General features: G+C 44.7%; 2 protein-coding genes and 1 pseudogene across 3 annotated transcripts; 2 read left to right on the forward strand and 1 right to left on the reverse strand.

Annotated features, from left to right (window-relative positions):
- The first annotated feature begins 6394 nt into the window (after positions 1–6394).
- On the forward strand, positions 6395–8779 carry LOC146755745 (uncharacterized; annotated as a pseudogene). Its single transcript, XR_014937924.1, has one exon. The product of XR_014937924.1 is annotated as an uncharacterized LOC146755745 (transcript).
- A 1790-nt stretch (positions 8780–10569) lies between these two features.
- On the forward strand, positions 10570–14316 carry LOC146755746 (uncharacterized). Its single transcript, XM_085525294.1, has 2 exons — positions 10570–10707; positions 12067–14316. The coding sequence occupies exon 2, from the start codon at positions 12084–12086 to the stop codon at positions 13776–13778; it is 1695 nt and encodes a 564-aa protein (XP_085381420.1). The 5' UTR covers positions 10570–10707; positions 12067–12083; the 3' UTR covers positions 13779–14316.
- Positions 13943–26148, reverse strand: LOC146755747 (nuclear pore complex protein Nup153-like). The gene is made up of 7 exons (XM_085525231.1): positions 26058–26148; positions 25349–25400; positions 19268–19728; positions 17373–17741; positions 15795–16058; positions 15083–15242; positions 13943–14539 (listed from the first exon to the last, which is right to left on the reverse strand). The coding sequence occupies exons 1-7, from the start codon at positions 26146–26148 to the stop codon at positions 14455–14457; spliced, it is 1482 nt and encodes a 493-aa protein (XP_085381357.1). The 3' UTR covers positions 13943–14454.
- Positions 26149–26350: the final 202 nt, after the last annotated feature.

Below are 26350 nucleotides of genomic sequence, written 5' to 3' on the forward strand. Positions count from 1 at the left end.
TCTACGTCTTTTGGTCTCCCCCAAACCACCCTCACGGTGCCTTACCTCCTGGCAGGCTCAGGGAAGGAGCACCCGGTGCCCTGAGCCCACAGGCCCAGTCCTGCACAGCACTGCACACAGCACTGTCATGGCGGCGCCCGGTGCTGCCGCACAGCATCCTGGGAGTGGTAGTTCCTGCGGGGCCTGCAGCTCCCAGCAGGCCCTGCAGCTCCCAGCAGGCCCGGGCGAGGGCAGAGGGGAGCAGTGCTGTCAGCCGGGAGCTCGCCCAGAGAGCCCGATGTTCGGAGCACTTCACACCAGGAACTTTGGACTCGGCTGCTTCTGTCCACAACGTCCCTGAGCTGCTCAAGAAGCACAACTGTCTCACCCTCTGAGAGCTGGGCTGTGCAAAGGAGGCTGCAGTTGCAGGCTCAGCTCTGCCCTGTTCCAGCAATGCACTTCCTTACAACTGGAGCACTGTCACGCTTGCTTCTTGCTTCAACGGAGCAATCGCCCACCGCTTTGCACACCTCTGTGCTCGTGCAAATGGCCACCACCCCATCCCTGCACACACACACACACACACACACACACACACACATGTACCACCCCATCCCTGCACACACACACACACACACACACACATGTACCACCCCATCCCTGCACACACACACACACACACACACACATGTACCACCCCATCCCTGCACACACACACACACACACACACGTACCACCCCATCCCTGCACACACACACACACACACACACACACACACACGTACCACCCCATCCCTGCACACACACACACACACACACACGTACCACCCCATCCCTGCACACACACACACACACACACACACACACACACACACGTACCACCCCATCCCTGCACACACACACACACACACACACGTACCACCCCATCCCTGCACACACACACACACACACACACGTACCACCCCATCCCTGCACACACACACACACACACACACGTTCCACACCATCCCTGCACACACACACACACACACACACACACACGTACCACCCCATCCCTGCACACATACACACACACACACACATACCACCCCATCCTTGCACACACACACACACACACACACATACACACGTACCACCCCATCCCTGCACTCACACACACACACGTACCACCCCATCCTTGCACACACACACACACACATTCCACCCCATCCCTGCACACACACACACACACATGTATCACCCCATCCCTGCACACACACACACACACACACGTATCAACCCATCCCTGCGCGCACACACACACACACACACACACACACACACATACCACCCTCTCCCTGCACTCACACACACACACACACACACACACACACATACCACTCTCTCCCTGCACTCACACACACACACACACACACGTACCACCCCATCCCTGCACACACACACACACACACATGTACCACCCCTTCCTTGCACACACACACACACACACACACACACACGTACCACCCCATCCCTGCACACACACACACATACACACACACGTACCACCCCATCCCTGCACACACACACACACACACACACACACGTACCACCCCATCCCTGCACACACACACACACACACACACACACACGTACCACCCCATCCCTGCACACACACACACACACACACATACCACCCCATCCCTGCACTCACACACACACACACACACATGTACCACCCCATCCCTGCACACACACACACACACACACACACACGTACCACCCCATCCCTGCACACATACACACACACACACACACACGTACCACCCCATCCTTGCACACACACACACACACGTACCACCTCATCCTTGCACACCCTCCCACATGCGTGCACTAATGGACTCACCCATGCACACTCACATGTGTGCAACCCCAGCACTGTCCACGGCTCCGTGCACGCTCATTTGTGCATGAAGATGTGCACAGCCTTGCTCACAGCCATGTGCATACACACAAGTGGGCAAGAACAAACAGTCCACTGGCGTCCCTCTGTCTGTGTCTCACCGGCTGTGTCACCAGAAGAGAATTCAACTCTCAAGAATGAAGAACTCACATCTGGCTCCAAGGAATGTAACTGTCCTATCTCCCAGAGATCTCCACTGTCTCACCTGGTTGTGAGCATCCCTCACAGCCAGCCAGAAAAGCAAGCAGAGGCTGAGACCAAGGAACCCCTCCCTGATGTGCAGCTCTCTGACAGTTTCTCTTTACACAGAGTGCTGGCGGCAGCCGCGTGCATTATCACACGCACTTGTATGGGCAGTTGGTGTCTAGACGTGAAGGAGACTTGCTAATTGCCCTGCTGACATATAGGGACAGACAGAAAATTTCAAGTAGGAGCTACAGCATGTATATAAAGGATGTACGGACCTACAGTTAAGGATGTGGATTTGCATCTGAGTCTGTGCCTGCAGACGATGCAAGCACTATGCATTGTCACCCAATGGAAATGATCAAACAGCTGCTTTGGGACAGACTGTCTGTAGGGCTCAGGAAGTGTGGCCTTCCAAGGTACTTCAGGTGTCCCAAAGAACAGAGGCAAGCAGTGATGATTCCTTTCTCTCTTGATTCTAATACTTGTAGGTAGAGCGCTTGAGAAAGACTTTGGAGGCTTTCCTCAGCCTCTACCTTTCCTTGTACGTTTACAAAAGCAGACTGTCTAAAAACAAGAAGACTGGACACACTTTTTGGGTTTGGTTATTTTTATTAGAATTTTTTTAATATTATAATATATATAATATATATTATATAATTTATTATTGTGTTTATTATATTATATATATTATGTATATAATGTATATTATGTATATTATAATATATATATTATATAATCATATATTATAATATATAATATATATAAATAATATACAATATACAAATTTTTTAAAGTTGTTTTGGCGTTTTTGTTGTTTTTTGTTGTTTTATTCCAGTCCAGTGTAATAAATTCTCAGTCTTACAAGGGATGAATTTTTAAGGCCTTCCTGCTGATGGACCACACTCCACTTGAACATCAAGTGGAGCATGAGGTAGCCTTCATCCAGAAAGGTGGAATCTTGATGGGATGTTGCTGTCTTATGGAGAGGAATCTCGGCGTCCCCCAGGCTGAGCCAACACACGGACACAGATTTCTGGATGGTGACCATCGCTTTCTGCCCCTGCTCCTGCTGCCTGGTCTCTCTTCATCATCGGTATCCAGCAGGAGATCACGAAGCCCTGGAGGCACGGTGATATCCAGGTCATCGTCTGAAACTTCTTCCACCAGATTGGAAGGGACCAGTCCTCTTGTGCCATCCGTCAGCTCTCCCAGAAACCAGCCATCCTCATCCATGTCTCCACAGATGTAAACGTATTGTCCAGGTGTCAGTGGAAGCTCGTTTTCTGGGTCCTCATTAGGGCCCTCATAAGGATTTTGTAGCTGTGACAAGCTAAGAATCTTCGTTTTGGTGGTGATGGTCTGCGAAAATGTAGATGCAGACTGCCACTGGCCACTCTTTTGACTCCCCCGGCTTTTCCTGGGGATTGGGGCATTCCTGTTTGGGATTTCTGTGTGGCCTCAGCTTTTTCCCCATCTCCTGGAGCTGTGTGCATTTTTCCTCCAGACTCTTGCTGAGCACTCCAAGCTTGATGTCAGCCTGCTGGAGGTCTCTCAGCAGGTGGTTCTGGGCCTTCAGGGCCTGGCAGTGACTCTCCAGGTTGCTCAGGGCTTGTTGGAGGTAGCTGCACTGCTCCAGCAGCTTGCTGCTTGTGCTGCCTGGGAACCCCGGGTCTTCCTTGGCCGTCTCATTCTCCTTTTCCAGATGCTGTCCCTGCAGCTGGTTGATGTCCTCTGCCTTCTCTGTGGCCTCTTTGGATGTGGAAGAGGCCTCCTTGAGGTGCTGGACTATTTCCAGCAGCTGCTGGGTACGGAGGCAGAGCGTACGCATCTTGTCCTTGAGCCGCTCGACCTCCTCCCACATCTGCTGAGAGCTTCTGCTCCTCAGCAGGCAGCACTTCTCTCCAAGGAGGCTGCACTGTCTATGCAGCTCCTTTAGCTTCCTCAGCAGGTGGGTGTTCTGCTCCTGCTGCTCTCTGTGCTCAGGTGGGCAGGCCTCTTGTTGCTCTGCAGCCTCCTTTTCCAGATGCTGTCCCTGCAGCTGGTTGATGTCCTCTGCCTTCTCTGTGGTGTCTTTGGATGCGGAAGAGGCCTCCTTGAGCTGCCAGACTATTTCCAGCAGCTGCTGGGTACGGAGGCAGAGCGTACGCGTCTTGTCCTTGAGCCACTCCACCTCCTCCCATATCTGCTGAGAGCTTCTGCTCTTCTCTTCAAGGAGGCTGCACCGTCTCTGCAGCTCCTTCAGCTTACTCAGCAGATGGGTGTTCTGCTCCTGCTGCTCCCTGCGCTCAGGTGGGCAGGCCTCTTGTTGTTCTGTAGCCTGAACACCCACCTCTGCTACAGCCCGATGGCAGGCCCTGGCCCTGTTGAAGAAGACGCGTGGCTGCCCCTCCACGTGCTCCAGGATGTACTGCAGGAAGCGTCTTCTCTGCTCCTGCAGCTCACACTGGAGGCGCTTGCTCTCCACGGCCTGCTCTGCACGGGACTTCCAGCAGAGCTGCCGCTGGACTTCCTGCTGCATTCTGTGGTCTGCTCTGCTGCTGTCGCTCCTCAGCAGCGCCTCCGCCAGCTGCCGCTACAGTTGCCATGCCTGGCGGATGGTGTCGTTGCGCCGCTTCTGCAGCAGCTCCTGCATCTGGTGCAGCTGGGCCTCCTTTTCCAGCAGCAGTTGGCAGATCTCTGCTTGCCACTGCCTCAGGCTCTGCTCCCGCAGGCGCTGCAGCTTTGACACCCGCACCCGCTCCCACTTGGAGCGCAGTTTGTCGGCCAGCAGCTCCCGCTCCCGCTCTGCCGCCTCCTGCCGCTCACGTCTCTCAGCAGCGCAGCGGCGCTGCAGCTCCTGGGAGCGGAGCCGCTCGCCCTCCAGCTGGGCCTGCAGTGCCTTCAGCTCCTGCCTCTTCTCCTCCCGCTGCGCAGGGCAGGCGGGGGGCTGTGCCGGAACCCGGCGGGGAGACGGCCGGCTGCCCGGGAGCCCCAGGTCTTCCTTGGCTGTGTCTGGCACCTAGAACCAGAAAATCATAGAATAACAGAATGGTTTGTGTAGGAAGGGGCCTTCAAGACTCTCCCGTTCCAAGCCCATGCCAAGGGCAGGGACAACTTCCACTAGGTCAGGTTGCCCAAAGGTGCGTCCAGCCTGGCCTGGGGCATTGCCAGGCGTGTGGCAACCACAGCCTCTCTGGGCAGCCTGTGCCAGCGCCTCTGCCCCCTCATGGTGTCCTGTCTTCTTATATCTCATCCAGATCTCCCCTCTTCTACTTTCAGGGCACTGTCCTTTGTTGTATCACTACCCTCCCTTACAACCAGTACATCTCCAGCTTTCCCCAGTTCTCCTTCAGGCACTGGAGGGCCGCTCTGTGGTTTCTCCAGAGCCTCCCCTCCCCAGGCTGAACAATCCCCACTCTCTCAGTGTGTCATCTTACCTGGACGTGAGCGTCCTTCACGGCAAGTCGACTGGAGCCCTGCTCTGCACGGTGGCAGTGCAGAGCTCCCTCCTTTTCTTGGGAGCAGGACATTGCGTTACGGAGCACATCTGCCCAGCTCCCCACGATGTAATAGGTGAAGAGCCTCCTCTCCAGCTCCAGCTGATGCTGGAGGTGGCGGATGCAGGCGGGCTGCTCACCATTCGTCTCCCAGCGCAGCTTGCTGAGGACGTCCTGCAGCTGGGCATGGGCTGCCTCGCTGCTGGGGGGGTTCCTCAGCACCTTGGCCAGCTGCTGCTGCAGCTCCCGAGCCTGGCGCAGGGCTGCATCGCAATCACGCTGCAGCAGCTCCTTTGTCGCGCGCAGCTCGGCCTCCTTCCAGAGCAGCAGCTGCCGGGTCCCCGTCACCCGCTGCCGCTGCTCCCACTCCTTCAGCTGCTGCTCTTCCTGGGCCTGCTGCTTCTCCCAGGCACAGCGCAGTTGGTCGGTCAGCAGCTGCCGCTCCCGCTCTGCCGCCTTCTGCAGTTCACATCTCTCGGCAGCCCAGCGGCGCTGCAGCTCCTGGCAGTGGAGCCGCTCGCCCTCCAGCTGGGCCTGCAGCACCTCCAGCTTCCAGCTGTTCTTCTCCTGCTGCACAGGATGAGCTCACATAGTGGTGCAGATGAAGAGGTATTGTACAAGCCATTCACTGTGCGGGCTATATTCATCTCTATAGCCGAACCATGCCAAGTCAGTGAAAGAAGTAACTTGCTGGATTCTAAAATAGTTTTGCTTGAGAACGGCGCTGTTGCCAACTCTACTTGTTACAAAATGAACTACACCAGAGAGAGAAGGAAAGGGCAGCAAAGTTTTATATTTCTTTATGTTAGGAAAAATGGTAAATTTCTCAACCAATATGCTACTCAAGTATCCCCTGTATAGCCCTGAACCATGACCCATGTAGGGGTGTTAGAGTATTGTGAAGTTATGAAACAGCAGAGGTAGACAATAATAGTGCTGACATTGCTATTTAGTAGTTAATCAGTTAAAATGTATAGTTTAACCATAAGACAGATGGAATGGACTGGTCTAGCCCGGATGGCTCGGATGAAAGAAGATAATGAATTTCTGGACAAGTTCAAAAGAAGAGTAACACGTGAAGCATGAAGCCTGGGCCTAGGATGAAACACGAGAAAGAAGGACTGAAGATGTATTGATTAATCACGAGAAATGAATAACATAAATGATGTAATGTTTACCTAATCATATAAATATAGGACGTTTGTAAAGCTTAAGGGTCATTCACTAGGAGTGACCCAAGCTCTGTATGCATGTTTCACCTGAGCACTGAGCTTGTTAATAAAATCAACCCTGGAGTACCCACGAGTTCGAGTCTCGACCTGGTTCCTTTCTGCAACAGTTTGGCACCCCAGATGGGACTCTAGGCGTTGATTGGGGTAAGTGCCTAAATTTTTTATTATATCCAGGGGGAAGTGCATCCACTCTTTTAAGGGTTCGAGTCCTATTTTTGGGGTTCGAGTCCCCGAGGCTTCTTATTTTTGGGGGGTTTGGGGTTCTATTTTTCTGAGGTTTATTTTCCTCATTACAGAGTGGCTGCAATTCTCACTGGACCTTGGATTTCTATTTGGAGAATAGTTATGGGGGGATCGCCGTCTATAATTAAGGGTTCACCCTTAGAGGAAATTTTGTGTAACTGGAGTAAGATTGAAGGTGTTGTGGGGTTAAAAAAGAAGCGAGTGATCACTCTGTGTCAGGATGACTGGCCATTCTTAACCCGGGTTCGTGGGGCTGGTCCCGACGAAGTATGGCCACCTGAGGGGACGTTTGATGATAAACGTCTTGCTACCATGCGGCGAATACTCCAAGATAGAAATCCTTATCAAATGGATTATTTATATGTGTGGATAAATTGGGCTGATAAAAGAAATCAAATTAAGTTGGGGAAGGCTACTAGCAAAACTGAATTATTAGCATATTTTGATGAATTACATCAGGGTGGGTATAATTCTGATCGGGAAAAAGATGGAAATAATAAAGAAGTGGGGCAGTATCCGATGACTATTGAATTTCATTCTAATCCGAGGGTTGGTCCTGATACCGGCCCTGATGTACCACCTCTATTAGCAGCAGCAGTACATCAGCCTTGGAAACCGGGAGATTTGATGCTATGGCAAGAGAAAATGCCGCGTTTATGGGAGGATGCGGAAAAATGTGCTAAGATGTTGTCTAGTATTTTCAGAGATTATAAACCTAATTGGGAGGACATACAGACTCTGTTACAGGAATTATTTACTGTAGAAGAGAGAGAGAAGATCATGGCTAAGGATAGAGAGTTATCAAATACTAATCCAGGAAGACCTGTATGGCCCATAGCTGATCCGAAATGGAATATTGTTAGACAGGATGAGCTTCAGGCTTGGAGAACGGCTACACAGGGTTTGCTAGAGGCTGTACGCCAGTGTGTCGAGCGGGTTACTAATTGGTCCAAAGTACAGGAATGTCAGCAACGGTTGGATGAACATCCCAGTGATTATTGGCATAGACTTCGTTCTGTTTTACTTAAGTATGGGGGTATGACAGAGCAGACTTTTCAAGAGCCGCTTGCAATTAGTGTGTTTGTAAATCAGGCTGCACCCGATATTAATAAGTATTTTAAGAAACATATGCCGGGATGGCAGGCAGAGGGGTTGCAAAAAATATTATCTGTTGCTACGTTTGTATACAATGGGCGAGATCAGGAGAGACAGGAGAAAATGCAAAAAGAGAAGGATGAGGAGCGAAAGCGACAGGAATGAGAGAGAGAGACCGAGAGGAAACGTGAGAGGCAGGAAAAACGAGAAGATATGGCTTTTTTGGCAGCTGCGATTACTCAGTCAGCTCAACAGAATAGGTGGCAAAATGCTAGAGGCAGAGGTAGAGGAAATCGGGGAAGGAGACGAGGATTTCCACCCCAGATTGGTGGAGAAATTGTATGTTATTGGTGTGGAGATTTTGGACATATGCAGCGAGAATGCCCCCTCAGACCTCGACCTTTTCTAACCCCCCAGGGTTATCCGGTGACAGACGCATCTGGGCCTCATATAGATTCAGGAGTGGGAGGCTTGCGACGAACTCACTCGCAATAACAGGAGGATGGCTGTTACTCTGAGTCCAGAAGGTCATGTAATCGCAGAAGTAGATGGGCTAGAAGTTACATTCTTAGTAGATACAGGAGCAACTTTAAGTTTGTTAAATTTTGATTTGCCTGAAAAATCACTAGAAACTGTTACTGTCAAGGGAGTTTTAGGGGTAGAAGAGAAATACTTGAGTAAACCACTGCCTGTAACCTTGTCAGGACGGATGACATGGGCACAGTTTGTTATTTCACCCACTTCTCCAATATCCCTATTAGGAAGAGATGTCCTCCGAGAACTAGGCACTAAATTAGATTTGAATTCAAAAGGGATGAAACTTTACTTTTTTGGGGAATGTACTAGCTGTAGAAAGAGAACAGAAACAGAAAATTGAAATTCCAGATGACTTAAAAGACATACCCTCCGGTTTGTGGAGTCATAGTAGTAAGGATATAGGATTTTTGAAATCTGCAAAACCAGTGGTAATCAAGACAAAAGCTGGACCACCGCCCTCAATTAAACAGTACCCGATTGCGACAGAAGCATTACCTAGTTTAAAGAAACAAATTCAGTATTTTATTGATGAAGGGATATTGAGACCCATTATTAGTCCATATAATACTCCTATTCTGCCTGTTTCTAAAAATAGAAAGGATGAGGACGGGAACCCTGAATATCGTTTTGTACAAGATTTAAGAGCAATTAATGAACATGTTGAAGCCCTGCACCCTGTAGTTCCTGACCCTTCACTAATATTAACTGAAATACCAGAATGGTCCAGGTGGTATACTGTAATGGATCTGACGGGAGCTTTCTTTAGTATACCTATTGCTGAGGAAAGCCAAGAGATCTTTGCTTTCACATGGGAAGGGAAACAGTTAACGTGGACTCGGTTACCTCAGGGGTTTACGAGTTCACCAACTTTGTTCTCACAGATTTTGAAAAATGATTTAAAGGATGTTATTTTACCTCAAAAATCGGTGTTGGTTCAATATGTTGATGATTTACTTATTGCTAGTGCAACAAAAGAAGCTTGCATAGAAGACACAAAGTATTTATGTAATAAATTGTATGAAAAAGGACATAAAGTCTCCCTTTCCAAATTGCAGTTTTGTAAGCCTGAGGTAAAGTATTTAGGGTATGTATTAGCTTCAGGGGTAAGGAAAATTGATCCAGAACGAATTAATGCTGTACAAGCAGTACCTAGGCCAATCACAAAGAAACAGATGAGGGCATTTTTAGGACAGGCTGGATTTTGCCGACCATGGATTATAGGGTATAGTGAAATTGTTAAACCTTTACAAGAAGCTACTAAGGACCAGGCCATCGAACCGATACCATGGACTGATGAAATGCAGCAAGCTTTCCAGGCTATTAAACAGGCGCTGGTATCCGCACCGGCTTTGGGACTGCCCGACTATGGTAAGCCGTTTACCTTATATGTTACCGAATCAAGAGGAATTGCAAAAGGAGTTTTAGTTCAAAAATTTGGACCTTACGAGCGGCCTGTCGCCTATTACTCACAGTCATTAGATCCTGTTGTGAGGGGAACTCCCTATTGCATTCGAGCTGTGGCTGCAGCGGCAGAACTCACCGAGAAAGTCCGGACCATTGTCTTGGGACATCCCCTGGTTGTAAAGGTTCCGCATGAAGTAGAAATCTTGCTTAAAAGGTATGCAGAAAAATCCCTTTCTCCACAGCACGCTCACCGCTACGAAGTCATTTTGCTCCTAGCTGATAATATCACCTTAGAGCGATCAAAACCTTTGAATCCAGCCACCTTACTCCCTGATTCAACTGGAGAACAAAATAAACACGATTGTGTGCAGGTGATTCACTCAGTCTCACGACCGAGGGAAGACTTAAAGGATGAGCCATTAACAGAGCCTGAGTTAAACTTGTTTACTGACGGTTCTAGTTATTACATTGCAGGAAAGCGATACACCGGATTTGCTGTGACAACTGAGACAACTGTTCTACTAGCAGAATCTCTCCCAAGCGGGTTGGGAGCACAAGGAGCAGAACTTATTGCGCTCTGTAGAGCGGCACGATTAGCACGCGGCAAGAAGGTAAATATATACACGGACTCAAAGTATGCTTTTGGAATTTGCCATGCTATCGGCATGCTCTGGAGAGAGCGAGGCTTTCTGACCTCTGCAGGGAGAACAATAGCTCACGGTGAGCTAATAAATGACCTATTACTGGCTATACAAGAACCACGAGAGATTGCTGTAGTTTACATACCTGCACACAGCTCTAAAAAACATGCGTTAGCAAAAGGAAACCAACTTGCAGATGCGGCAGCTAGAGCAGCTGCTGTGCACCCTAATTATAGTGTTCCTATTATGACTGTACAAACTATACCACTGCTATCGGACCCTAAGACACTTTATACAGAAATGAATAAAGAGGAACTGGAGGTGTGGATGCGTATGGGAGCTGTTCAAAAGGATGGGATTTGGATGATTGGTGATAAACCTATGTTACCACATAAATATTTGCTAACTTTAGTAAGGTGGTATCATGATAGAAGCCATGGCGGTCCAGGAAATATTGCAAATCAGATTGATCGTTTGTGGATAGCACCGGGAGTATATGCAGCAGCTAGACGAATTGCTGCAGGATGTGAAATATGTCAAAAGTACGGGATAACCAGACCCAGGATGGAAGAAGGGAAGAGACCTCCAGCTGAATATCCTTTTCAGAAACTTCAAATTGACTTTGCTGAAATGCCACCAGTATTGGGATTTAAATATATGTTAGTTATTGTGGATCATTTGTCTGGCTGGGTGGAAGCATTTCCTACACGAAAGAATGATACAAAAACTGTGATTAAAATTCTGTTACGAGACTTAATTCCAAGGTACGGAGTCCCAGAAGAAATAGACTCAGACAGGGGAACACATTTTGTTTCCTCAATGATGGCCGAATTGTCAAAGACACTGGGAATTACTATGGCGGCACATACACCGTATCATCCACAGTCATCCGGAAAGGTAGAGAGAATGAATAGGACTATTAAAGATAGATTAGGCAAAGTAATGTCACAAACAGGACTCAAATGGCCAGATGCATTACCTTTAGTCTTATGGGATTTGAGAACATCCCCTAGGGAGCCTTTAAAAATTAGTCCAGCTGAGGTTTTATTTGGGAGAGTAGTGGCAGTACCAGGAACATATGTCTCAGCAAAAACTGCACTTTTGGAAGGGGAAGAGAATATTACTCAATATTTGTTGTATTTACAAGATTCTTTTAAGAGAATTCAGCAATATGCTTATTGTTATCAAGGATTACCAAGAGATGTTAAAGTACATGATATTATTCCAGGAGATATGGTAATGGTGAAAGTGTTTAAACGGAAACATAAAATGGAGCCCAAATGGGAAGGGCCCTATTGTGTGTTGTTAACTTCTCTTTATGCTATCAAGGTCAAGGGTAAAGAGGCATGGATCCATCATACTCATGTGAAAAAGGTCTCTGCATCCTTTTCTTCCTCGTCTGCATAGCTTCAGGACATCGGTACCAGTATGAATTCTCCTATCGGGACATTTTGACTGGACATCAGGTAACTTTGAAAACGAAAGAGGTTTCTACGACTCAGCGTGAATTCATCATAGAAGGAGAAAGAAATACTGACTTATTACAACTCAACAATGTCCGAACCCCTTTTGGCACATTTCGATGGTATATCCCCGGTAGTACTCGAGCTAATTTTAGTTTTTGCATTAGAGCACGATTTTCTTATCCTTCATACCCCAGAGTACCTCCTCCTCGGCTCCGAGCGGTATGGGTTAACCATAATATTAATTTTAGAGAACCAAGCAGTGGTACTGGAATCTGGTGTGTGGGTATGCTCCCCGGCTTCAACAATTCGTGCTGTCATAAATTCTCCATTGCGTACCCTCGGGACGGGTTTAAATTAGTTCATACACATTGGCAAGAGGTAAAATGGGGACCTATGTCCTGGCATGACACAAGTAGCCATACTCAGCAGATGAGACACCGAAGGTCTTTACAGCCACATGTCTCTTATGAATTAGGCCACTATCGTTATTGGACAGATAATTCTCATGTATCAATAATGCAATCGTTTGCCCAGAATCTAAATGTCAGTGATTGTTGGATTTGTTCAGCCTTACCTAGATCAGTAGCACATGGAGTACATTTGATTGGTATCCCTATTCATGTTAATACTACTATTGGTCATATTTGGAATACAACAATATTAAGAAGTAATTTTACCACTCATGCTTTATCATTGGCTCATACACGATTGGAGAACAATACTTATATTCATTGTGTTGAAAATCGTGATTCTACTGGAACCTATTTGGGAAATTGGACTTTACGATGTGATAATCTCACTGCTATTAAAAACAGAAATCAATTGATTTTGAGTCTCCCAGGAGCCTATTGGCTGTGTGGAGAACATGCGTACAAAATTTTACCCAAAAAGTGGCGAGGAAGATGCACTTTAGGCCTAGTTGTACCCGATATGGAGATCATTCCCAGAGAAATAAATGGAACGTTATGGCATAGGTCTTTCTATGGACGTACTAAAAGAACTATTTTAAATCCTTTAATTGAACGACCAACAGGATTCCATGCATTTGTGCGTTGGTTTATACCTGGTTTAGGTGTTAGTGAATTGGAAAAAGCAATACTGAATGTGTCAGGGGAGGTGGAGAAGTTAGCTAATGCAACGGCTTATGGCTTATTAACTATACAAGGCGAGCTTACAAACTTATCTAAAGTAGTTTTGCAAAATAGAATGGCACTAGATATGCTTTTAGCTTCGCAAGGGGGAGTGTGTACTGTATTGAATGCTAGTTGCTGTATGTATGTTGATCAAACTGGAGAATTATTAACTGATGTTGGGAAAATATGGGAAGTAAGTAAGACAATGCAAGAAATACAGAAGGATGATACTCGATGGGGTTTTTCTGAAACATGGCATTGGCTGACATCCTGGTTGCCAAATCTTTCTGCTATTGCTAAGAAAATTATCTTGATTATAATTGTTGTGATTGTTCTGATTGTTATTGTTTATGTACTAATACAATGCTGTATGCGAATGGGGTCTGCTTTAACTGTAAAGGCACCACCGCCACCTAAGATAGTTTTTGGTGGATATCAGTAGAATACTTGGGAAAGTAGCTATTAGAAAAGGGGGGACTGTTAGGAAAAATGGTAAATTTCTCAACCAATATGCTACTCAAGTATCCCCTGTATAGCCCTGAACCATGACCCATGTAGGGGTGTTAGAGTATTGTGAAGTTATGAAACAGCAGAGGTAGACAATAATAGTGCTGACATTGCTATTTAGTAGTTAATCAGTTAAAATGTATAGTTTAACCATAAGACAGATGGAATGGACTGGTCTAGCCCGGATGGCTCGGATGAAAGAAGATAATGAATTTCTGGACAAGTTCAAAAGAAGAGTAACACGTGAAGCATGAAGCCTGGGCCTAGGATGAAACACGAGAAAGAAGGACTGAAGATGTATTGATTAATCACGAGAAATGAATAACATAAATGATGTAATGTTTACCTAATCATATAAATATAGGACGTTTGTAAAGCTTAAGGGTCATTCACTAGGAGTGACCCAAGCTCTGTATGCATGTTTCACCTGAGCACTGAGCTTGTTAATAAAATCAACCCTGGAGTACCCACGAGTTCGAGTCTCGACCTGGTTCCTTTCTGCAACACTTTAGGCAGATCTGACTTCAGCTAACCCAGCACGAGGTACGATCCCAACAACTGAACAATGCAGGGCAGCAGCTGCTTTGAAAGTTGCTTTACCAATCTGCCGATTACTTTTTACGTCTAATTGCAGTCTTTATCTTCCGACTGGGAACTGAAGATCCGGAGGCAGAGAAAATATTTTTTCCATTAGTCCTATGAATAGAAACCGGTAGCACAGAGTTAGGACAACGCAGAGTTAGCGCAACGACACATCATCAGTAGGGTAAAACTAACCTGTCTCACGACGGTCTAAACCCAGCTGACGTTCCCTACTGTTAGCTGACAGTTCAGTAGCAGCACTGAGCAGATATTCCAGAACAACTGTTTTATCATCTGGCTGCTCACTACTCAGCAGCTGGCAACAGACAACGTATGATGAATGGGAAGAGAGTTCCAGAAACCAAAAGCAATGAAATCTCTCTCATTCAGCAGGTAAGCAGCAGCGTAACAGCTCAATTCAGATCTTATTTTTCAAGAACACTTCTCATGGCTGCATGATATTTCTGAGAGCTGTGCTGCTATAAAGCCATCGTTGCCTACTTAGCCAGTCACACTAACAGAGCGAGGAGAGATGCTGTCCTTAGACATAAATTCCGAAGTACATCTGAGCACCTCGCAATTTAACATCAGTAGAGGCTGCCTGCGCTCCACAGATAGTACCAAAAGCTCAAGTGAAAATCTGATTTGGTCTCTTACCCCACTGTAAACGTTGCAGGTTGGCTGAATGAAAATCCTGAAGAGCCGGAAGGTAGTACCGATGCTGCCGGTGCAGGAGGATTTGCACCAAAAGTAAATACTTCTGGGTTACTCGTGAAGTTGAAATTAGAAGTACTACTCCCAAACTGGAATACGGGACCTGAGAAAGACGGGGTAGAAGGAGAAGGGAATAAGAAAGTTGAAATTTGAGTTTGTTCTTTCCAGGAAAGTCCTCCCCTCCTTCCTCCCACCACCTCTAACATACATTGCTTAGACCTTGCTCAAGGCGGCACAGCTTGGGGTGGGAGGGAGGTTTACCAGAAATGCTAAGTTACAACAGGAACAACACATAGACAACGTCATTTGTTTCAGTAGAGCATCATAAAGAGATTTTTAGACTGCTGGCAAATTGCTAAGGAACTGTCTGCTGCTACCTGTACTGCCATTAGTCTATGGCTGCATGCACCACAATATACAACAATGTACAACCTATTGGTGAAGGTAGTGTACCTCTCCGGCAGTAAGGAATCAGATGCAAAATACTTAACCCTGTGTCTACTCCCTCTATGGAGGGCAATTCTTACAGTAGAGTATGTACAAAAGGCAGAAGTAATTTCATTCACTAAACTTCAGCTGCACTTCATGGAAACCAACTCACTGACTAACCAAGCTCTCTTTGAGACCTGAAACGAAAAGGATGGTCAACACTCACCAGCATTGGAGGCACCAGAGCCAAAACCTGGCTGTTGGCTCAATTGCTGTCCAAACACAGTACTGCTTGTCACAGAGCCGAAGGCAGGAGGCGCAGGCTGAGAGCCAGATGAAAACAGTGATGTCGACAAAGATCCAAAGCTGGGAGCATTTGGCTGGCCAGGGCCCTGGCTCTGGCCAAATGCTGGTAGCTGACTGGCACCAAATGCTGGTCCAGCAGCAGGCGCTGAAGACCCAGACCCAAAGACAAATGTAGAGGATGACCCTAAAGGAAAAGAAGAGAAATTTCAGTATGTGCTGAGTTGTTTTGTTTGTTACAGAGCTTTATGTTTGAAGCCAAGTAGGTAAAACAACAAACAGCACCTCATTCATGATAGGAATCCTACCTTTTCTTGTAAGTTACATGAAAAACAGCATACTTAAAGGAGTCAGACAACGCACACCTCAAACACGGGTTGTCTAGACTCAAATTACTGTTAGCCATTCATGCTCTAGAAGCAGGCTCCCACAAAGAGCACAAGCTGATTTGTATTACTAAGACTTATTTATACCACGGGTAAAGAACACTCACTCACTTATTTGTATTATTTTAAGCGTTCAAAACACAGCTCCTGATCTATTAGAATGAGGAGAACGCCAATCTTTCCTCTCATAAGCAACTGCTCCCCTTCCTCATCCAAATGTTTACAATTATCAATTTCTGGAGACCACATCAGGCTTGCAGGGACCTAACTGAGCTACCAGAATAATTCTGTCTCTCCATATAATAGCAAACAAGCTCATTCAATTAGCTGCTTTGGTTCTGCATGGCAAGCAGAAATAATGAGAAAAAAATACAGGACTGAGCTGTGACTTCAAACATACACACTTCTGCTGAGCAAAAAGAGACCTTCTAAATAGCGCTATTAATCTAAATGCAATTTAAGCAGACGTCACGCAACATAAAAATACCAACTGCTGCAATGTAACTTGGAATGGCTGATTGTTTTTCCAGGAAGGAAAACAGAAGTTAAGACGGACTAAAAGGCATTCCAGTACTTTTATGAAGATTTGAAGATTATGAAGACCAAGAAAATGAAGGACTGGCTATCGTGCTCATTAGAAGTCACGCTTTACAAAGCAGCAGCTGCATATATCAATACTGTGTTTGTAATATACACTTGTGAAGGGTGGATAGTACAAATCTTGATGTTATTTACAACGCTCGAAGAGTTTTAGGTATGGGAGAGAAAAATTCAAGTTAAAACTAACTTTTAACCTTCAGCACTGGATTGATACTGAGAAGAGGGAAATTCATTCTCACAATGACAAGTTCCTATGCAAATGAAAGCCAGTAAAGGATTATCCAATGCACAAAATATCACCACAGCCAGTTGATCCCTAAACTGTATTTCCCAGACTGCCTCAAAACTTGACCTGAGCCCCAAGCATTAGCACTGTTTATATATTGTTGGATGTAAATATTCACTACTTTTCTCAATTTCCACGCATTTTCCCTACCTGTTCTCCAGGAAACACTCTTTCCCTGCTCCACTTTTGTGATCTAAGAGCAAAAACAAAAGCACCTGCTTAAATGTACCTGTTGAACTCGATGTGGCCGTGGCTCCAAAGGTAAAGCCAGAACTTGCTGCATTGCTACTGTTGGCTCCTGAACCAAAGACAAATGGATTAACTGCTGCACCAGTGGTGGAAGATGTGGTGGTGGGTTTGTTTTCTTGAGAGAAGCCAAATGACTGAGATGCTGTAGATTCTGCAGAATTGCCAAAAGCGGTGCTGCTCACAGTGTTGCTGGCTTGCCCAAACACAAAGGGAGTGGGAACTGGTGCAGGGTTGGAGGAAGAAGTGACGCTGCCAAACAGGCTGCTGCTGTTGGCTGAAGTGGCAGGTACGGCTGCGCTGGAGGAACTAGAGCTCAAGAAGCTGAAGGATGGCTTTGCTGCTCCTTGATCTGAGAGGGAGAACAGAACATAAAACACTGCAAGACGGCAAACCAAGCGCAACAGAGAGACCCTGTTCCAGCCACTGTACAAGGAGAAATGCTGGACGATGTCTCAACTATTATCCAGCTACTGTGGATTACATAAAATCCAGGTTTAATACACTGAACGCTGCCATGTGCAATTAAAGGAATGGGAGAATTGTGAAGAATGATGACACCACCACAGTTCTAGGCTTTAGTAGTTACGGACACCAAGCACTGGCTATAACAACTGGAACCAGAATGAACCAGTACATCTCAGCTCCTCAAACAAAACTATTCTTCAGATGCTCTGAGAAGAACAACATGCATTACCTGCAACACTTCTGTAGTTTGCTAAATAACACAGCAAAAAAAAAAAACCCCACAGTGGTACAGCTGCTTTTGTAGCCTCTCCTGAAATTACAGCCCTGTGCCTACAGCCCTAAAGCTGGCTAAGCCCATCATCCTGCAGCCTCACTCTTTTGGCTTAAGCTCACTGTAATTCAGTACTTTCAAGACCTGCTTTTGGGAGCCACGGAGAACAGCCCCCTGTTACAGAACTGTCACAAAGTACTGAGTGCAATTTTACATTTAAAGTTATCTTTTAAAGTATGCAGTTCTTCAGCTTTCCCTAAGCTTCTGCTCTCTCATTATTACACCTGACCCTGTTCTTGATTTCCCACTGCTGTTTTTCCAGAAGTTACGGACCCTTTTCATCTATGCCACTTTTAAGGGACTCTCTACTGTGCTGAAGAAGGCTCGTTAAAATCTCATTTTTACACAAGGTGTTTCATCAAATTTCCATGGTTAAATCAAACTCCAGAACTTCAACTCAATCATAAGAACCATAACCCCATGCGTTGCTTTTATTCTCTCTGTTCCTTCCCTTATAACTTCCAAAGTTAGTAGAAGTGAGTAATGAACGCTGTTCTGCAAACCATGGCTGATAAGTCATGAAATCAGAATCAGAATTCTTCCACATGGCAATTGTTACTAAAATCTTTCAGCCCGCTCTTTCAGAAGGTTAAAGATGCACAAAACTGTGTAGTACCTATTAAGCAATTTCCACACCTTCATGGCAGTAAATTGCAGCAGCACAGCTGCAAGAACACATGAATGAGACACCTCCTCACATCCCCTTTCACTATGAAAACCATCGCATGAGGCCTCTGTCACCACGCTAAAGACTGTACCACCAACTATGCTGCTAGCACAGAAACCATACAAACCATCCATGCTCATGTGGGATGCAATACAGGTTCTTTAATGTGTGACAATATGTATATATTTTTTGTCTAAACCTAGTCTTAAAACTCACTGAAATCAAAACAGGAATTCTACTAATTGTCTATACGTCAACAACTGGAACACAAATCACACTGCACAGAGTAATTAAGCTTTTTCTAAAGCTCCAGTACATAAACCCAGCAACTCCTACAGATTCTGTAACTTATGACTTCAGAGGTACCATCTGAGGGACTTAGACAACTGAAGACAAAAGATATTCTGCTTACCTGAAGTATTGGCTTGGGCCCCAAATGAAAAAGTTGGCTTTGCCTGCTCAGTTTCTTTCTCCGATGGTTTAACAAAGCTGAAGTTGAACATAGGTTTTGCTGTGCTTTCTTCTTTGGTACATTCAGGCTGCCCAACGGAAAAGACAGGTTGTGCCTTTGACTCTTCATTCTCAACTTTCTTCCCAAACAGTAACGGAGGAGCAGAACTGACAGAATCCTGTTTCTCTTCTGTCCTTCCCAAAACAAACTGCGAGGCAGGAGCCGACTCCACGTTACCAAAAGAGAAGCCTCTCTTTGATGCAGGAGTTTCGTCCTTTTTCTCATCTGATTTCTTAAATGCAAAAGAAGCTGATGCAACTTCATTTTCTGCCACAGTTCCAAAACCAAACCAGACATTTGCAAGTCTAAGACTGACAATCAAAAAACTGCATTTTTCTCTCCAAACTGCAATACAACTCTGACTTACTCAACTCAGTATGAACTAACACCAGTTAATTTCATGAGCACCACAGAAGTTAACTTGCAAAAGAGCAGATACAGACTCATACAGGAAAGCATTTATAGCATACAACATAGATTCACCTTGTTCATCACTGATGTTGAAACAGTGCTTGGTGACGATGACACAGTACTGCTAGTCAGAAAACTAAAGTTGAATGGTGCCAGAGATGCAGTACTGATGGGTAGGGATATTTTTGGGAGTACCGGTTCCTCCACTTCCTAGAGTTGTAAAGTAAAATTTTTCTCTTTTACAAAACATGCTACTTTCTCATCCTGCTCCGCTCTGATTCGCTACAACAGCGAATTTGGAACAAATATAACATTTAAAGTATTGTGTACTGAACCCACACAACAAAACACAAAATACCTACAAAGAAAACTACAGATGAAAGAACATTTACTCTGGTAAATCCAGCCTATACCACATGTAAGGATGCAAATCATATATCAGTACATCTTAAAAACAACAGCGTTTGTTCTTGCCTTTTAAGCTATTTGATAACCAAGACTGCATGAGTTAGGGTTTAAATGAGAACTGCCAATCTAATCACAGGCTGCACAGAAGCACCAAGATCTAAATAGAAATGAATGACTAAGCAGAGGGATAAATTGGTACTACAGACATTCAAGCGTATCCTACGACTTACAAGTGTTTCACTATTATGGTCTGAAAAGTTAATGGAACTTAGCTATTTTTATCTGCATCACTATTTTATTTGAATTACATAAACATACTCCATTGTTTATGATTTCTTTATATTGCATCAGCTAAAAGACCAACATAAAGACTGACACTAAAGATACAGTCATAGGCAGCTCAGATAACATCCAATCAGAAAAATAATCTTGAATATTTGTGGCTACAGTTTGATAAAATAGATCTTTTCCCCTTAAAACAGGAAAAAAAAACTTTCACTACAAGTTCAGTAAGTATCAGCAATCCTAAGTCATCATTAGCAGACATGCAGAACACCATTTTCTAATTCTCTTTTGGACTCCTGGCCCGTACAAGACTTAAACAGGAAAGAATAAATTCAATAAACTTTGTTTACATACTTGACACTTGTTTCAAGTATCGCTGCATTATAGAAACCATACAAACCTCCACCAAAACATTCCTACTCTTTGGATACCTTGAAAATTGTAATACCAGGCAGAGGAGAGACGTGGTTAAGCAGATAAATCAGCATATTCTTTCATATAATTTAAACTATAGAAATGAAATTGCAGTGAAATTCATGGCTTCCATAGCAGTTGTTACAAGATTTCCTCTTCTTGTATGGTATTCATGGGAAAAAGAAAGAAAGAAAAAAAAATAAATAGTGTGTTATTAAAAGCAATGGGAGATTTAGTTGAGCAGTGAAAATATTTAGTTCAGCATCTTGTTATGCTACACACTATTTTTGAGTTCCCTCTAATCATTTCCTATGGTGGAACATGATGAAGAACTGGGCCCCCTACTTAACATATTTCCCATTGCTACCAAGGTAAAAGGTCACCAATACACAGGAATGTTCACCTAACAACATGAGTCATGCAAATATCATCCTTTACCTGAAGGCAAATTCCTGCCCCTTAATATTTAAATCCCATCTAGCTTTCACTGATTTCTAAACATCACATCCTTCAAATATTCAGAACACACTGAGGGACAAAAAGTCCCTCTCTTTTTTCCTTCCCCTGTCTAATAGGATTTTTCACTTATTTTACCAAAGCAAAATGTTGGCAGAGAAAAAAAAGTCAATTAAAACAAGTTCCCTCCTTTGGCAAAGATGTTCACACTAAAGACAGAGCTGAAGACAGCCACTACTATATCTGACTTTAGAGACCTCAACTCTACTGAGACATCTTGTCTAGTACATGGTGCATTTAATGCATAATAGCAGTATATAATGCACTCAAGCTCACTAACCAAGGGACCATGTAAAATCCACTCTCCTCCACCCTTATCTAACAACTATTCAGTAAGGATAGAGTAATTCTTAAATCTGCATTCTCCTCCAACTTTGTCATGGCCGTAGTTGATGCCACTGTCTCCTTGGAATTCACAGCTCAAAAATTTCTCTTTAAGACTGGTGCCCTTTCTCTCTCTTCTGAAGAAATGAGACAAGTAGGTTTGATTATTTGTTTTTAAATCGCTGCCAAGTGGTACAACTTTTCAGATGACCTTCTTGGAACAGGACCAATATGGGAAGTTGGTTCAGAGCCTTGCCAGGGTAGTCTGCTCTTAGACAGGTGAGGGAGAGCAACGAATGAGTTGAATTCCAAAGAAATATTCCATTTACCTATATTTGTCCCCAGAAGCTCTGTTCTTGTTCTGACACTGTTAGAAACAAACAATAATACAGCCACAGAAGCCTGCTGGCATAAACACATCAGATGGAGAGCAGAATCAAGCCCACTGAATCTTTTATTGCAGTCACTGAGATGATACAGCTACATGGCAGTGCTATAGCTATCAGCTGCAACAAAGCTACCTGGAACACAGTCATTTTTCATAAAACATTCTCTATCCAAACAGTGGAAGAAAATAGGAACAAAGAACCATTTCTTCCAGATCAGCAGAACTTCGCTTCTACCAGGTCTGAACCACAGTGCAAGTCTGCTTTCACAGACACAAAGGTTAGTCCACAAAATACTAGTCCAGTTTCTAAGGCAGAGACAAAGCTTGCAGTGGTGATAGAGTGTTTAACTTGGGTTTCCAGTATGGTAGCACCACAAAGGTCCAAAGGCTTTTGGCCCTGAAGACCTTTTACTCCATTTTGAGTATAACATACAGAAATCCTTCCTTTAGACTTAACACCAAAACTTTGGAGAGCTCCAAATAGTTCGGGGAATAACAAAACCCAGCAAAGAAAAGTCAGGCCAATTACAAGCACGCCTTGCTCACTGTAGATTCAACCAAGTGCTTGGATCAGATCAAGAAAAAGCAGAACGATACACTTTTCCCCGATACTTCTTGTCTGCTCATTCCCTCTCTGCCCTGGAGCAGTCAATTACGCATTAAGAGAGCACAGCAAAGACACCACTCTCAGCTGTAACTGCTTTTGCAAGGCCACATCTTCTGTCTCAGAAATCCCAGGCCACAGTCTGCTAATTGCTAACAGGCTGAAGAGAGCTTTGCAACCCCTTAATGATAATAACCCTGACAAGCCAAAGAACAAGGCCGACAGTGAAAGGAAAGAGACCTAAGTGTCACTCGTTTCCTTGCAGAGGCATTGCCAAGGAGAAAGTGTTTAAGAATTTGCAAATGCAACTGAGCAGGACAGCTTGCAGAGGTGTTGGAGAGTGTTCACAGTCAGCCTAAGGCATGGTGGCAGCACCCAGGCAGGCATGGAGGACATGGGGACAGCACCACTGTGCTACGTGGGGCTCTTACACCTCATCCTGAGATTGCTCTAAGGGTCAGCACCACTCATTCCTGCCTTATCCCTGTTTCTGACCACATTTTGCTTTGGTTGTGATGGCTTTGGGATCCTTTGACTGACTTCCAATTGTTTTTCGGCCACTCCATATCTGACATTTTGACTCCTCAGATGTTTGATTTTGGCTTGTATGTTCTGCAATGCCCTATTCCTACATCCACCCTCACTGTGCTTTCCTGTGTTTCTTTGAGTCCTAATCAGGAGGCTGTCTGAACTGATAAATGCCCCCCAAGGCATGGTCCCAGCTGCAGGAATACAGTTCTGCAACCTTTTACTTTTATGTTTCAGCTGCATCCTATTCTGTCTCAACTCAATTTATAAGCCAGTGTTCATGGAACACCTGTGGAATTTCTGAAGTGCATTTACATGTGATTGTTGGCTTGTACTTCAGGCAACAGAAGCAAATAAAAACTGAAATTCATTGCAATGACCTAGAGGTACAGGAAAGCAGACCTTGAGTCTTAATCACTTGAACACGCCATGAATGACTTAACAAATTAATATTAAAAACTGTAGGAAATACAAATCCTTCTCAAAATAATGTTCTAAACAGCAGAGAGTGGTAAAGAAGAGTATTTATGCTTCTGTTCTACACAATTAATATTATTTACTACTTCAAAAGAAAAATACTGACAAAGCTGGCTACAACATAAACATAATCTAAATTTGTTGTCAGCTAATAGAGGCCATGTGCGCCATCACCTGGATGTGAGAAAATGATCAATTTTCCTGTTACTTCTGATACAATGTCTCAGCAAGATACAGAAAATAAGAAGTTTTCCTGCCTTGTCCTTCTCCTTCAGAGCATTTTCATTTAGTTCATATTCACATTGTTTAAAAACAGAGCAAACTCACGCTGGTCATGCTGGAACCACTTAACCACTCTAGTGTTTTACTGGAGCCTATTCTCCCTCTGCATTGGAGACTTCTGAGCTATAGGGAAGCTGGAAGAAGATTCAAAACACTGAACAAAAACAGATGGTTGAGAATGGTGTGCTAGAATAACTCCCAAACACAAACACATAGGAGAAAAGTCATGTTAGGTTTAAAAAGAGAGAATACTAACCAGGTCCCAGAAAAGTCTGAAAAGCTGTATTATGTTTTTAAGTATAAGAAACAATAATTCACCAAACCTTCCAGACATAATTTGATGATGCTTCTGTCTCAGGTGCAGAGAGAAGAAGAATTTGTTTAAAGTGTGCCAAATAATTCACCATGATATTAAGTTATGCCATCTGGAAATGGGATATAGAACTCAGATTTCTCTCAAGATCAGATTTAGAGAAAGCATCTCATACTTTGATAGGCCATTTAAAAGCAAACATCTTACAGCCGACCCCAGATGCTTTCTCTATTTGTATCAAGTGCTTATTAAAGCTCCTCATCATAAGTAGGTTTTTGTTTTCCAGTCTTTTTATTTCCAAGGGCAAACACAGATGGTGCACAGCAGCATAATGCAGGAAGGACTCAGGCTGAGAATGAGCAGCAGTGTGGCAGAGGGCTGTCCCACGTGGGGTGAAGCTCAGGCCTTGCAAGCAGGAAGATTTCTGGTCATGCAGCATTTGCTAATAAGCAAATGTCCTGTAAGCACAGTCTCGTGGCTTCAAGGTACTGCAGTTTTTCCTCAGAGTCCAATAAAGACCCATCAGGGATAAGCAGCATCAAAGAAAATTCTAGTTAAATAATAGTGAAAAATGTGGATCAGAACTGAAACTGGGGCCCATAAAGGGTATGGAATACTCATCCTTGGAGATTTTTAAAACTTGATTAGACAAGAATTCCAGTAACCTGGTTTAGCTTTGAAGCGTACCCTCCTTTGAGCAAGGCATTGGACCAGAGGACCCAAAGGTCCCTTCCAACCTGAATTATTCAATACAGCTAAACGGCACTAGCTGTACTGATGCAGAGCATTGGGAAAAGACAGGCAGGTAAGATTTGCAAAATCTGTCAGCCTCAAGATATCAAACTTACACTTGCAGGGCAAAGCAACAATGGAAGTAAGTTTCATCATCCTTCCCCACCAACAGCAGTATCACAGGTATCCCACTGATCCTTCTCCCCAGCCTCTGACTCATCCATAGCATGCTCTTTATGGCAGGGCTGAAGTAAGAAAATCCATTTCCCTATACCCTTTCTCTGCTCTTTCCTCCAGTACCTCCCCAGCAAAATTTTCACATTCCCACTGCGTTCACCTGAGCTCCGAATGCCTAACAAGAAATGCAAAAGCATCTAGCAATCATAATAGGTGTTAAAATCCTGCACGTTGTTTTTACCTGGTGTAACAAGCAACCATGAGGCATTATGCAACTGACCCAATTTGAGGCATTTAACATACCAAGGCTTAGCAAAGAGTGCCTGCTACAATCTACAGATTCTGTTCCCAATGAAAATCAGTAACCCTGTTACTGGAGGCAGAGCCAGACCCGACACGTCAGTGCCGCCTATCCATATTTCTAAATAAGTTGTGCAGGAAACATATTAGTTTCTAATCTTGCTGCTTCAGTGCCTAAATGAGCCTCATCACCATAGCAACAGATGGCTTCACAATCTTTAATGCCTTTATTTTCACAAGTCCTCTGAGAAATAGAGGAGGACAGCTGTCCCCATTTCACAACTGTGTAACTGCCAGGCAAAGAGGCAAAGTAATTTGCCCCAAATCCTGCAGGAAATGTATGGAGAGCAGGATGTCAGGGCATCAGGTTTCCCAGCCTTCCTACACATGCTCCAACCTACCCCATCCTTACTGCTAAAAGTACTTCCTACATCTATGGATACAGGAGCATGGCCTTTAAAAAAATGGCTTTTCTATTTGAAAGCTTGGGTCTCCTAAAAGGCTGGCCTGTCTCTGCAGGGAGATGACCTACAGAGGAGGTCCAAAGGGCAGTGGAAAATGGACTTGGCCAATTCATTAAGCCGGAAAGCAGTGATGCCATGTGTAAATCTCACAAGTTTCATAGCGTTTTAAGAGGCTGCTAAGGGTTCTAATTCTGTAATTCCTTTCTGTTGTATTTGGCAAGCATCTGGCTTTTACTCTGTCCACAGTGTGCACTCCAGGGAACAACACATTAAGGAAGCCAGCAAAACCAATACTTGTCCAGTTGTTCTGGATGTGTCAGATCACAGCAGATTTTCCCAGGCAGGCGCAAACTCTGCAGAA

The sequence above is a fragment of the Coturnix japonica genome, chromosome 30 (genome assembly GCF_054131305.1).
Source record: "Coturnix japonica strain WE chromosome 30, WE-NBRP24, whole genome shotgun sequence".
NCBI classification, from domain to species: Eukaryota; Metazoa; Chordata; class Aves; order Galliformes; family Phasianidae; genus Coturnix; species Coturnix japonica.

Bases quoted from the DNA above. Each gene is read 5' to 3' on its own strand.
- LOC146755746 (XM_085525294.1), top strand. From the start codon at position 12,084: ATGGATCCATCATACTCATGTGAAAAAGGTCTCTGCATCCTTTTCTTC.
- LOC146755747 (XM_085525231.1), bottom strand. From the start codon at position 26,148: ATGAAACTTGTGAGATTTACACATGGCATCACTGCTTTCCGGCTTAAT. The intron at 25,401-26,057 runs GTAGGTCATCTC...ATTTCTTGTTAG, and splicing joins CTGCCCTTTGGACCTCCTCT to GCATTCGGAGCTCAGGTGAA. The intron at 17,742-19,267 runs GTAAGCAGAATA...TCTCCCTCTCAG, and splicing joins GGCCCAAGCCAATACTTCAG to ATCAAGGAGCAGCAAAGCCA.